This window comes from Rana temporaria, chromosome 13 (genome assembly GCF_905171775.1).
Source record: "Rana temporaria chromosome 13, aRanTem1.1, whole genome shotgun sequence".
In the NCBI taxonomy this organism is placed as follows: domain Eukaryota; kingdom Metazoa; phylum Chordata; class Amphibia; order Anura; family Ranidae; genus Rana; species Rana temporaria.
Window position 1 is genome coordinate 32,589,826 of NC_053501.1, and position 13,270 is coordinate 32,603,095.

The following is a 13,270-nucleotide window of genomic DNA, read 5'->3' on the forward strand; positions in this document are numbered from 1 at the left end:
TAGTTCACCCCCTCTATTTATGTTGTTACCAGCAGTAGAACAAATGTCCAGTAAACAATAGGTAAAAGATTTTACAGTATGTATTTGCCAAATCCTAATTTCACTGATTTGTGTATTTACCGTAGTTATATCATGCCCCAGTTTGCTGTAAGTAGCTTACATTCACATGATTATATGAGCACCAATATTCACTCAAATAGGCAGTACTTGAAATATTAGATAATCTCTTATCCATTCTATTCCAACAATGTCTTGCAAGTATCATATAAATGGTTACAGTTTAAATAAGAGAGGCTTTTACTTCAGTTACTCATGGAAAATGACATAATGTTTGGCTAAAAACTTTTCACTGTACAGTCAAGAGCAGTGGTCTCCAAACTGTGGTCCCTTGCTTGCCTTTTTCCGGCCCTTGGGGCACTGTTCTTTCCATTGATGCAAGGCTTTGTCCCTCCTACTTACATCAACGATGAGGTACCATTCCTTTTACGGACACCAACAGTGGGGCAAATTACCTCCAACTGACACCAACAATGGGACCCTATTCCTCCCAACAATAAAGCACTATTCCTCCTCCTACTGGCCACAGGATCTATGTACTTTATTTCCACTCCCACTGACCCTGGGGCCTTTACCACTCCCACTGACCCTGTGGCCTTTACCACTCCCACCGACCCTGTGGCCTTTTCTACCCCACTGATGCTGGGGCCTTTTCTACCCCACTGATGCTGGGGCCTTTTCTACCCCACTGATGCTGGGGCCTTTTCTACCCCACTGATGCTGGGGCCTTTTCTACTCCCACTGATGCTGGGGCCTTTTCTACTCCCACTGATGCTGGGGCCTTTTCTACTCCCACTGGCCACAGTCTGCCCCCCCCCCTAAAGTCTGAAGGACAGTAAACTGGACCTTTGTTTAGAAAGTTTGGAGACTGTTATAGAAATATCTGATGCACAATTTTATTCAGTCCGCTAAATACATTTCAGGTGCCTCAAAACAAAAAGTGTCTTAAAGTATTTGTTCTTAAAAAATTAGCCACAGTCGAAGAAAAAAAAAAATCCTGTCACCTGCCAGCAGCTGCAGAGTGGGAACCTTGATATCTATGTGGAATTAATAGACTTGCCACAGTGGTCTGACATGACCCCCTCTGCAGAGAACACCTACATCTGTTCAACCAGCAAAGCTCATGCTCTACACTGATTGAGGAGCTCTGGCTCAGCAGAGTGCCCAGGACTATTCCCCAGCTCAACAGGTTGGCATCTTTTATAAGACAGGAAAGAAGGACTTTCCCAATTCCAGAGCCAGATTCCTAAGCCACCAAGCTAGAGACAGCCTAGTTCTCGGTGTCAAATGAACCAATCAGGAGTAAAACTGGGCAAATGGACTTGTCTTGAAGGGGGCTACCTTCAGACCAGACCAAAGACTCTCAAAGTGGGGAGCTGGATGACTCCGGGACTAGAGAGGTTCAATCTAAGATGGAAGAGTCTGAAGTTTCTTCTGTGGGAAAAACATTCTGGCCTGTGCATTGTCCAGGACTAGATCCAAATACTCGAAATGATGAGTTAGTTCCAGCTACAATTTCTGAAAGTTCAGAATACATCCAAACTCTCGTAATATCTGGACAGTCAAAGGCATATTGTCCAACAGAGCCTGCATTTTTCCCTCAAAAGGCGGTAGCCCAAGTATCCCACATTGGGGATGCCTTGAGAGTTGAGCAGGGCAAGTATTGGGGCCAGCACCTTGGTGAACACCTGAGGCGAGGACAAGAGGCCAAAGGGCAGGGTCGTGAACGTATGCTGTAGAACTCCCACTGCAAAGCATAAAAATGCTGGTGAGCTGAAAAAATGGGGACAGCTTGTATCCCTTGGAGACCAACATCTTTACCCATGTGTTTGAGATGCAAGAACTTTATGGGTCCTCAAAGGTTAAAGTTGAACTTGAGGCACAAAAACGTTCATTTAGATACATTCTTCAATATTCACAAAATATATAAATCCAGTTTGTGTGCACAAAATGCCTTTACAAATTCAGATATTATCTTATAAAAGTAGCAGTGACATCACCACTGTGCTGTACATACACAGTGCAGAAAGCAGAGCTGTGGGAGGGGCCAAACATAACCCACTGACTACAGGTGGGATAGTGACAAGACCAACCACCCTGCACAAGAAAAAAAGAACAGCAATGACTGATCTTTGTTACAGTAGATTTCTGCAGAGAGGCAAAGTTTCACACTGGATTACTGCACAGATCTTGAAAAAAACACCAAGATTTGAGCAAGAATACACATGGCTCTTGAACATATTTTGCTCATCCCAGAGTCAAGCTTTAGCAAACTCGCCCGATCGAGCCCCCACTCTGAAAAGTAGGGTCTCACTTTCATACTTCTCAGTATTAAGGGTTTGCCTAAGGATTTGGTAGACCTTAAGCCTCAGACCTTTCTGGTGGTAGTGAAGTTTGGGGGGTTAGGGTTTGGAAGTGGATGGTGTGGGAGTAGAGAAAAGAAAAGGAAATTTCTTATCGTTTGGGTCCTTAAAGGGTCACTAAAGGATTTTTTTTTTAGCTAAATAGCTTCCTTTACCTTACTGCAGTCCTGGTTTCATATCCTCATTGTTCGTTTTTGCTCTGATGTTGCTGTAATTCCTCTCTGTTCTGGACACTTCCTGGTTGTCTGTTTCCTGATCACCACAGTACTGGGAGATTTCTCACTGTGGTGACTAATCAAGGAGGTGTGATTACTGTGTGTCAAACTCCTCAGCACCAATCCAGTTTCGTTTTACAAAACCTTCACTGCCCTCTATTGGCTCTTTGTCTCTGTACATCAGAGAACCAGGAAACAACAGCAAAAACGAAACTAAACTGTAGGTACATTATAGGATTGGTTTTTATCTATTTTTAATTATTTTTAAAAGGAATCAGTTAACTATTATGTCTCTATACCCTGTAAACAGTCATTTCAGCAAAAAAAAAAGTTTCCTTTAGTGACCCTTTAAAGGCATGTGCATCCTTGACCAGCATGGTGGTCACTTTGTTAAGGCAGAACATCTACAGTGGAAGCAGACCACTTTTTTTTCCTGATCAGATGGGTACAAGGCCAAGCAGCTCCGTGGGAAGCAAATATCTTGACAGTGTTTTCAATGTCTGTTGAGGATGACTTGGAACTGCAAATGCACTGGGAAAGTCTTTGTGGTTTCAGGCACTCAAAAGGACCCGAAAACTGGGAACAGCACTAGTACAATTAACAGGCTAATGCTCCAGGTTCTTAATGATACAACTGCATCAATAAGAGCCAAAACAGTCTTTTAATTTGGTAATAAGGGCAGAAGATGGTGACTCCTCTGAGGCAAGATGTCAGGTAAAGGCTGGAGCAACTCCGAATTAGAAAGAACCTCAACAGCTAATTGCCCAGAGGCTGCAAGGATCGCAGGCAAATCATATACAGAGTCTACAGGAGAAGGCGCAGGCGCTTGTGGCATCTGCAGTCAGAGTTGGCAAATAACTAGGGGAGTTGGGCCATATAGTCTGACAGAGCTAATGAAGACTCTGAAAAATAAACAGACTCTAGAAGTAGAATGCAACAGGATTCCATGATGTAGATATTATCCACAACAGTAGCAGCACTGCAAGCAGAACCAGTGCCGTTAGAAGAGTGTGAGTTGGGGGCTACCCAGTATTCCCGTGGGATTGTTCCCTCCCCTATGTGGTGGTAAGGCAGTATAAAGCTCAGGGTACGGGGCAAGACCTCAAGTAGGTATGAAATGTGCACAGCTGCAGCAGGTGAGGATCAGATAGCCAGAGGTAACCAAGATCAGTGTAGGCTGGCAGCAGTAACAGATCGAAATTCTTTGTGGCAGCATCAGGGAGATGCTTCCTCAATGCTACATGGGGGGAAACCAAGCATGCCACTGACACGTCATCCAGCAGATGGTGTGAGTACCACAGTGTTAACCCCTTTCAACATGGAAACTGTAGTAAACAATTTGAAGATGCCCAGCTACCTATGTACTATTTAGCTCCCTGTGGTGGCTTATGGAAGCTATTGCATGTGGGCTCTATAAAACTGAAGATTTTATTAGAAGATTAATGTGAATGTTACATACAATTCACTTTACGTGAAATGTCCAATATAACCAAGTATGTGTACTGCTCAAAAATAAGCCATAATATACCTTTAAATGTAATCTGCATTCTCTGTTATGTTCAAAAAAGCAACCAACTTTTTATAGGTAAGGGTTTATACGGTTTTAAAAAAAGAGACAATAACATTTTGCTGACATTTATCTTCCAAACAACCAGTGTTTTTCCGAAGGAACACAATATCCACTGTAGACCATTTCAAGCAATTGTAGCTTTGTGCCCTATGCTCAAGCTAAAGTAATCTCCTGCTTCAGCCTCCAAATGGAGAGCCGCTTTTATCAGGTGAAAATCTAGGCACGGAAAGCTTACTTGCCCTTTTACTTCCAAAAAGTACATGCAAAAAGTACACAGGCCCTACCAGAAATACGGTCTTAGAGTGCACCTGTCACCTTCAGCCATTATGTGTGCAATGCCAATATCCAGGTCACATATTCCTTACAAACCTGTACAGATATGACATAAGACTTCCATATTGCCCTAATAACAGCCTAAATAAAATCATCATCTGTGTTCTATTGAGGAGAATTTCCTTCACTTCCTGTCCCATAAACACTGCAGGAAGTGAGAGGGTATCTCCTCAAAGCAAGGGGAATTTCCTTCTTAGACTGTTGTCCATCCTGAATGGAAGAACTACCCTTTATTTCCATTTAAATACCCTTTAAATTAGTGATATCACTTTTTTTTTCTCAGGTCATATTTCTTCGTGTTCTGAATACAGATGCACAAACTCCAAAAAGGGTAAAGTCTTTTGTAATGCTAGAAAAGGTATTTAATATACATTTCACAGGTCTGAAACAAGGGTAAAGTGACAGCTGAGGTCCCACAAAACAGTACACAATCCCAGAAGGCAGCCATCTTTGTCCTAAAGTATCTTTACGTTACAAATGGTGGTGTTTTATATGACTTGACAAAAGCCTCCAGACTGATATGTCACATCTAACTGTTGGAATGTATTTTTTTCTTCCATGCGGTCTATGCAAGATTTTCTTCTTGGGCAGTGTAAGTAATACGCCTTCTTTCATGTGATACACAAAAACACAAAACATTAAAAAAAACGTAAAATTGTTGTAAACCCCTACATATACCCAGTGAAGGGACTAGCCTCAGGTGGTAAACAGTGATGAAACAAATCCTCCTACATAAGTAGGTAGTAGTTTATCTGCAGTGTTTTCTTCTCTACATACAATTAAATTCCAGAATTTATAAAGTTTGACTGAGCTGTCAAAAAAAAAAGGGGGTTGAGAGCTGAAATTACACTCTGCATAACTGAGGAGGAGAGCACTGTGAGCTGATTGGAGGGAAGGGACACTCCCTCCTTCACAAAGCACACAGAAACAGAGCTGAAGCTGTCAATCAGCTGGAGCTCCCTCCCGTCACTTTTTTTTGTCAGGAAAACATGTCAGAAGTGATTCATGCTGAAAGCAGCAGACATAAATGACATTTAATGCTTTTAAATAGAGGGATATGCTTTGTTCATATTTCATGTCTGAGGTTTACAAACACTTTAAAGGCCATGGTTGTACTTTAACACAAAAATATAGTGAATATAGTTGCTACATAAAAAAGTGGTCACATTCGCCTTTAAGTGCACAAACGAAAACACACAAAAATATATCAAATCTGGCAATGGCAGGGAACTTTAGATAGTTTCCTCCCCAGCCTTTCTGAAATCCCCACAATATTGTTAGATAAACTCTTGAGCTGTTGCCAGCACTTACCAAGCACTCTGCCAAGATGCTCTCCGCTGCTGTTAGAGTTGATGGCCTCTGCAATTTGTTCAGTCTTACTTGCTGGGCATCTAACCAATTGTTTACTGACTGTCTCTTGCTCTCCTGGTCAGATGTGCTCTCAAGGGTCTGTTCCACATGTTGAATCTGGGGAACAGAGATTAAGCACTATTTATAAAACATTTCCTTACAGAAGGGGTGACAGAGCCTGGTGTGACTTCCCAGCAGAGATGGTGCCAGGTCTAAAAGTGAGAATGTACAACATAAGCATGAAATCAATAAAAATGAATAGGCAAACAAAAACTAAGATTATTAGGCGCTGGAGATAATTACATAATAATCAACATGTTAAAAGGAAATATTTGCAATGAAAAAAGTCCAGTCTCTCATTGCAGTCCCCCCATTATGGAAATGATCTTTGCCTGGCAGCCATCTACGGATCTTATGGCTTTAATAAATCCTGATTCACTGACCTAGAAGTAAATGAATGCTACATGCATGTTTCAGGTCAGTGATACAGAAAGTACTGAAGTCAGAGGATCAGGAATAAATGCCTAGGAAATGGCATTTTCAGAATGGGGTTGTTAATTGCTCCTAATGAGACGACGGATGGTGTCCTGGGGTATTTCCTCCCAGATGTGGACCAGAGCATCACTGAGCTCCTGAACAGACTGAGGTGCAACCTGGCGGCACCGGATGGACCAAAACATAATGTCCCAGAGGTGTTCTTTTGGATTTAGGTCAGGTGAGCGTGGAGGCCATTCAATGGTATCAATTTCTTCATCCTCCAGGAACTGGCTGCATGCTCTCGTCACATGAGACTGGGCATTGTCGTGCACCAGGAGGAACCCAGGACCCACTGCACCAGCGTAGGGTCTGACAATGGGTCCAAGGATTTCATCTCGATACCTAATGGCAGTCAGGGTGTCATTGTGTAGCCTGTAAACATGGGGGCCTCAAAACAACTCTCAAATGACCTGAAAACAAAGATTGTTCTACATTATGGTTTAGGGGAAGGCTACAAAAGTTTTTGCAGAGATATAAGGGGTCAGTGTCCACTGTGAGGAACATAGTGAGGAAATGGAAGACCACATGCACAGTTCTTGTCAAGGCCAGAAGTGCCAGGCACATAAAATATTGAAGAAGCAAAAGGCGAAGGATGGTGAGAACGGTCAAAAACAGCCCACGGACCACCTCCAAAGACCTACAACATCAACTTTCTGCAGATGGTGTCACGGTGCATTCTTCAACAATTCCGCGCACTTTGCACAGGGAGAAGCTGTATGGGAGAGTGATGTGAAAGAAGCCTTTTCTGCACACACGTTACAAACGGAGTGGCTTGAGGTGTGCAAACGCACATTTGCACAAGCCAGCTTTATTTTGGAATAAGGTGCTGTGGACTGATGAAACAAAGATTGAGTTATTTGGTCATAACAAGGGGCGTTATTCATGGCACCAGAAGAACACAGCATTCCAAGAAAAACACTTGCTACCCACAGTAAAATTTGGTGGAGGTTCCATCATGGTTTGGGGCTGTGTGGCCAGTGCTGGTACTGGGAATCTGGTTAAAGTTGAGGGTCGCATAGATTCCACTCAATATCAGCAGATTCTTGAGAATAAAGTTAAGGAATCAGTCACAAAGTTGGGTCTATATATTTCAACAAGACCCAGAACACTGCTCAAAATCTACACGGGTATTTATGCAGAGGAACAAGTACAATGTTCTGGAATGGCCATCCCTGTCCCCAGACCTGAATATCATTGAACATCTGTGGGGTGATTTGAAGCGGGCTGTCCATGCTCGGCAACCATCAAACCTAACATAACTGGAGATGTTTTGTAAGGAGGAATGGTCCAAAATATATTCATCCAGAATCCGGACACTTATTACAGGCTATAGGAAGCGTCTATTTCTGCTCTACTAAAAATTGATGTGATTTTTCTGTTGGGGTGCCCAAATTTATGCACCTGTCTAATTTTGTTTTGATGCATATTGTGCATTTTCTGTTAATCCAATAAACCTCATTCCACTACTGAAATATTACTGTGTCCTTCAGTTATTTGATAGATCAAAATTAAATTGCTGATCCAAACACCCAAATATTTATAAATGATAATCATGGAAATTGTCAGGGGTTCCTAAACTTTTGCATACAAATGTATCTTGCTGGATCTGAGACAGGTGAGTACAATACTGAGTGGTGGAGGGAGGACCACCATGATATAAGGGGAATTTACTACTTGAAGGGGCTTCTCAGTGGCTAAAATAAAAAACAACATGTTAAATCTTTTAACTTTATTTTAAAGAAGGAATCGGTTAAGGTCTTTCTTACTGCTATTCTACATGTATTTAAAAAAATTGCATCAAATGGAAATTATTACATTTTCTCCTTGTCCCCAATATCTAAAATATTGTATTTTTATAAAATCACAAAAATAAAAATTTTGTTGTGCAAAATTTGATAAAAAAATATGTATATTCTGCCTAGAATAATCTCAGACACTCCACAAAATATAACATTTAGATAAAACTTTACTGGAGCTTATAAATTATGCAAGAGTGATAGCATATATTTACTTGATGTTTATAGGTCCATGTGTACTATAAAAAGTCAAAAAGAAGCATCTTTTACAAACTGTTTAGTGTAAAGGCAGTAAACATACCTTCTTGTTAAGGTCCCCCCGCATCATGTTCCATTGTAGATTTAAGGTTCCAAGAAGCTCAGCCAATTCCGTCCTCTGGTATCGTTTGCCTTCCACGTCACCCACACTAAGCTGTGGTAACGACTGGTTGATAAAATCAACTATGCATTGCTTGTGGCTCATTTGTTTCCGAAGTGTCTGTCAATGAATCAATGATTGCAATAACAAAACAATAATAAATGAATGCATAGAAAATACAAAGAAACAAGTGCTTTATAGTGAAGAGATAAACATGGCTAACTGGTCAACCTGTGGCCCTTCAAGCTGCACAAGGCCCTAATTTAAAGTTCATGCATAGCTAAAACATTTTATTAGAGCCACATTGTCACCATTTACAGTGCGCCCCTTATCAAAATCTGAGCTTTCAATCAAACAAGCGGCTCTGCCATGCTGTCTCTTTGAATAACCCATAGTGCTCTAGGAACCCTTTATCATGTTTTAATGTTTAATTGAAAAACGAAATAAATAAAATTATATATATATATATATATATATATATATATATATATATATATATATATATATATAATTTTTTATATACACCAAACAAGTGTCTTAAACACACAATGGGTATCAGTAGGGTGCAGAGCAACTAGACCATCCCATCTGTCATAAATAACAATAATTCAATCAGGGATTTCTGCATTTAAAATGTATTGAAAGTCCATAGAAATTACAAAAATTACATATTATGCTCCACAACACCTTTTGGTTCTGAACCAGAATTTGATTCCCACTTGTAACCAGCAGCAGGAGAAGGACTGGAGCAAGAGGTTGCTCTGGACTGGGACTCAGGGAAGCCTGGGAAAAATATATACTGTATATTTTTTACTTTTTTCCCACTTTCCTGTCCATAGTTCTACACCACTCGTCACTGATTGTTACCTTATATTTCTGAAGACGACTTCTAATGTCAGACGTAGTGGTTGGAACAGTCTCAGCATTACTCTGCTCAATATTTTTCATCCAGTCCATCACTTCCTGGATTGCTTGCAGAGAAGGAAGTTTCTCTATAAGTTGCTGTAATGTGGAGTTAACAAAATTTCCATTATCAGAGGTTGTGTAAGAATATATATTTTATTTTCAAAGATCTGGAATTCAACAAGTCATACAAAAAAGTCCAAACACATTAGGTATGGGAAACTAGAACATGTAAAAAGTAAAGTAAATCCCTTTGGTGTCATAAATAATATAGTATATAATGGGGTGTTGTGGCACAGTAATTAAATACAGCTCCCTCCACCTGCAGCCCAGACTTTAGACACTATTCTCAGTAATGAGCCCTCCGTTATTCTAAAACTCTAAACACATAAATTCCACTGCAGGGTATAACATGCTTTTCTTGCTAAGAGTAGCGTGTGTAAATTAAACACATTAGGTCGAATCTCCAGGATAAATAATTTAATGCACAGCCTGGTCCTGGACCATTCTGCATTTATGCTGCAGCTGCGCAAGCAGCTTGGTCCAGGATCCTTCCTAGCCTGCGTTTGGATGATAAAGAAGCAGCAACTCAATGATAAGGTTATCGCTCTGCTCTCTCCATCCTTCAGGAAGCTTCTGGTGTTAGACAGCACTGTGCAATGCATTGAGACAAGATCAAATTGCCAATGTACAGGGGATTATAGAAAGCCAAAATCCAAGAAATTTGGTACTTCTGCCAGTTATATGTTAAAATCAAATTTTTGATGTTTTAAAAAAATCAAATTTTTGATGTTTTAAAATGAAGCAAAGTGTTTCTCCCGTGGGATGGGGATTTGTTAGGGTCTAGTTGGATCTTCATTTCATACATCCTTGAGTCTGCAAATCTACCAGGTTGGGGTGATGTTTTTGAATGAATGAATGAAAACTTATATATATAGCGCAACACATGCGAACTTAATCGCCTCTGGGCGCTTGTTGTTCCTGTCTCCTTTGGTATCAAAAGAGATGAGTCTTGATCTTTCTCCTGAATGCCAAGTGGTTCTCCTCCAACCGAATGCTGGTTGGTAAAGCGTTCCATAGTCTAGGCCCTTGGACCGCGAATCTCCTTTCTCCTTTGGACTTGTAGTTGGCTTTCGGTATCTGGAGGAGATTTTGATTGGTGGATCGCAGAACGCGATTGGGATTATGAGCTTTTATTTTTTCGCATAGATAATGGGGAGCATTCCCATAGATACATCTATGCGTTATACAGAGTGCTTTAAAAGTGATTCTGTCTTTTACTGGTAACCAGTGAAGGGATCTCAGTGAAGGTGAGATTGATTCCCAGTCACAAGTCTAGCGGCCGTATTTTGAACGTATTTTCTTAGGTGGTTTATGCCGCGTACACACGATCCGTTCGTCGGATGAAAACGGTCCGTTTTCATCGGAAAAACCAATCGTTTTTTTTCCCCTTTGGTGACAAAACTTAGAACCTGTTTTAAAATTATGTGATGGTTAAAAAACCGATAGAAAAAAACGATCGTCTGTGGGCAAGTCCATCGGTTAAAAATCCACGCATGCTCAGAATCAAGTCGACGCATGCTCGGAAGCATTGAACTTCATTTTTCTCAGCACGTCATAGTGTTTTACGTCACCGCGTTCTGACACGAACGGATTTTTAACTGATGGTGTGTAGGTAAGACTGATGAAAGTCAGCTTCATCGGATATCTGATGAAAAAATCCATCGGTCCGTTTTCATCGGATGAACCGATCGTGTGTACGTGGCATTAGAGAAACAACGTTGTCCTATTTTTAACTTTTTTTTGGAAGTGAGTGTATTTTCATGATATTTATGAAATTTTGATAACCAAAAAAGTATTTATAATTTTTCCCAAAGTCAAGCCACGTGTGTCTTTATGGCAGCTGCTGTATGTCCGGGTGTCCCCGGTTTGTGTGTTTTTCCTGCAACGACTGCATAATTTTTTGATTACCCAACTTATAATTTGTATCTGTTCTTACTTGTTGTAGCTTCTCCTGAATTGGGGGCAATGCAGCAATAATCTCTGTCCACTGCTCCTCATATTTGGCCAGGCTCAGTTTCAGCATTGCTGGGTCAGCTTCTTTCAGACGGAGCAGCTGGGTACCAGTGCTTAGCACTGATGTCTTAAGGGAGGATTTCCCATCCATTTCAATTGTGAATTCCTGTAATCAAACAGAACATGGACATAAAAATAAAAAAATAGACAGGGAAAACTTTTCTGCATCATGTTGTATATCAGCCTAGAACCCAGTTCTAGAGCTAGTCTTCCAGTTGTGCCAAGACTGTATCTATGAATCCTTATTTGCATGCAATGTAATGTAGGTCTGTGAAGAGAGAAGACACAATGTGGGTTGATTTACTAAAACTGGAGAGTGCAAAATCTCGTGCAGCTCTGCATAGAAATCAGGTTTTAAATACAATTTGTTCAATTAAACTTTGCCAATAAAACCTGGAAGCAGATTGGTTTCTGTAAAACTGCACCAGATTTTGCACTCTCGTTTTAGTAAATTTCCCACTCTAGCTGCAAACTTTGTAGGTATTTCATTGAATTCATTGTATAATTATGAATACAAATATAAAAAGAAAAATTGTATTCTACATACTCATAACCCACATTGGTAAGAACTCACCGCTCTAGGCAAACCATCCCAAGGTTACACCTCCTGCTAGTAAAAAAGGTGCAGGCTCTGCGCGTAGCATAGAAAGAGCAATATAATAGCTGGGCGGCCGCACGCCATTAAGACACCTTTATTGAAGTCAGATAAAATCCAAATAGTCACAAATCACATCAATCCCAGAGGAACAGGACACGACAAGGCTTACATGTGTTTCACAACACAAATGGGTGCTTAATCATAAATCATGACCTATATTGGCTGGTGGTTGGTGGAGAGGACGAGATTCTATTCCCTCCCCATTTTTTTGGGGGCCCCGGTGTATGATTGTTGTATGTTTTTCTAAGAGTACTTTGTTTCTACGTTGAGCTTGTACTTTTATATGGCGAAATGTAGTGACTGTAGAATATTTTGTGGCGTAATATTTTAATCTCTTTACTTGTCGTTCGTGTATTAATATGCTCCACTTGCGTTATGGGCCTTTCTTACTCCTTGCTATCATAGTTTGCCTACAATTTGTGTCTTTTTTGGAAAAACTTAACAAAATAAGTAAAACCCGCTCCCCACCCAATACTCTCCTCTCCTTCAACTGGAACAACTGGAACAAATACTGTAACCAGTGCTTTGGAGCATGAGGAAGGACAGTGCTTGGGGCATTTACCAGGCCTGAGCACAGTCACATGATTTATGCTGATGAAGCAGTCATGCGTTAAAGGGTTAGCTTACCTTTTTACAAAAACCACCCCGAAAAGGTGAATTCACAACACCCGTTCCACCCACTGCGTACCTTATGTGATCCCCATCTTCTGCCGTCCTCTCCAGCTGGTATAATGGTCTGGTTTCCTAAAAACTTCACTACACAGTGCTACAGGATGTAAAACAAAAAACTCTGCTTGCAATGGCGAGTACTTCTTGTTTAGCGCATTATGCAACTCCTGCGCTATGTAGTGATGTTTTAGGCGGGGTTCACACTAGAACATTCAACGGCTCACAGCAGGAGTCCGATGTGTCTCCATTCACAGTTTCAGGTCTGATTTCAGCCGATTTTTGGGCTGAACTTGGACCTGAAATGGACCAAAAGACACAAAGGATTCCTGTGCGAAGATGTGTAAACCGTTTCCATAGAGAGTTGGTCACAATCTCCTGCTATGTG

At 40.9% G+C, this 13,270-nt stretch overlaps 1 protein-coding gene across 3 annotated transcripts in view; it reads right to left on the reverse strand.

The window, feature by feature from the left end:
* The window catches only part of SYNE2 (spectrin repeat containing nuclear envelope protein 2), a 431,618-nt gene that overhangs the window by 94,615 nt on the left and 323,733 nt on the right, over nt 1–13,270 (reverse strand). For all 3 annotated transcript variants that reach the window (XM_040333402.1, XM_040333400.1, XM_040333403.1), the window contains 4 exons: nt 11,482–11,664; nt 9,447–9,581; nt 8,523–8,699; nt 5,850–6,005 (listed from right to left, as the gene is read on the reverse strand). In XM_040333402.1, coding sequence (XP_040189336.1) covers nt 5,850–6,005; nt 8,523–8,699; nt 9,447–9,581; nt 11,482–11,664 — 651 coding nt within the window. The remainder of the gene's footprint in view (nt 1–5,849; nt 6,006–8,522; nt 8,700–9,446; nt 9,582–11,481; nt 11,665–13,270) is intronic.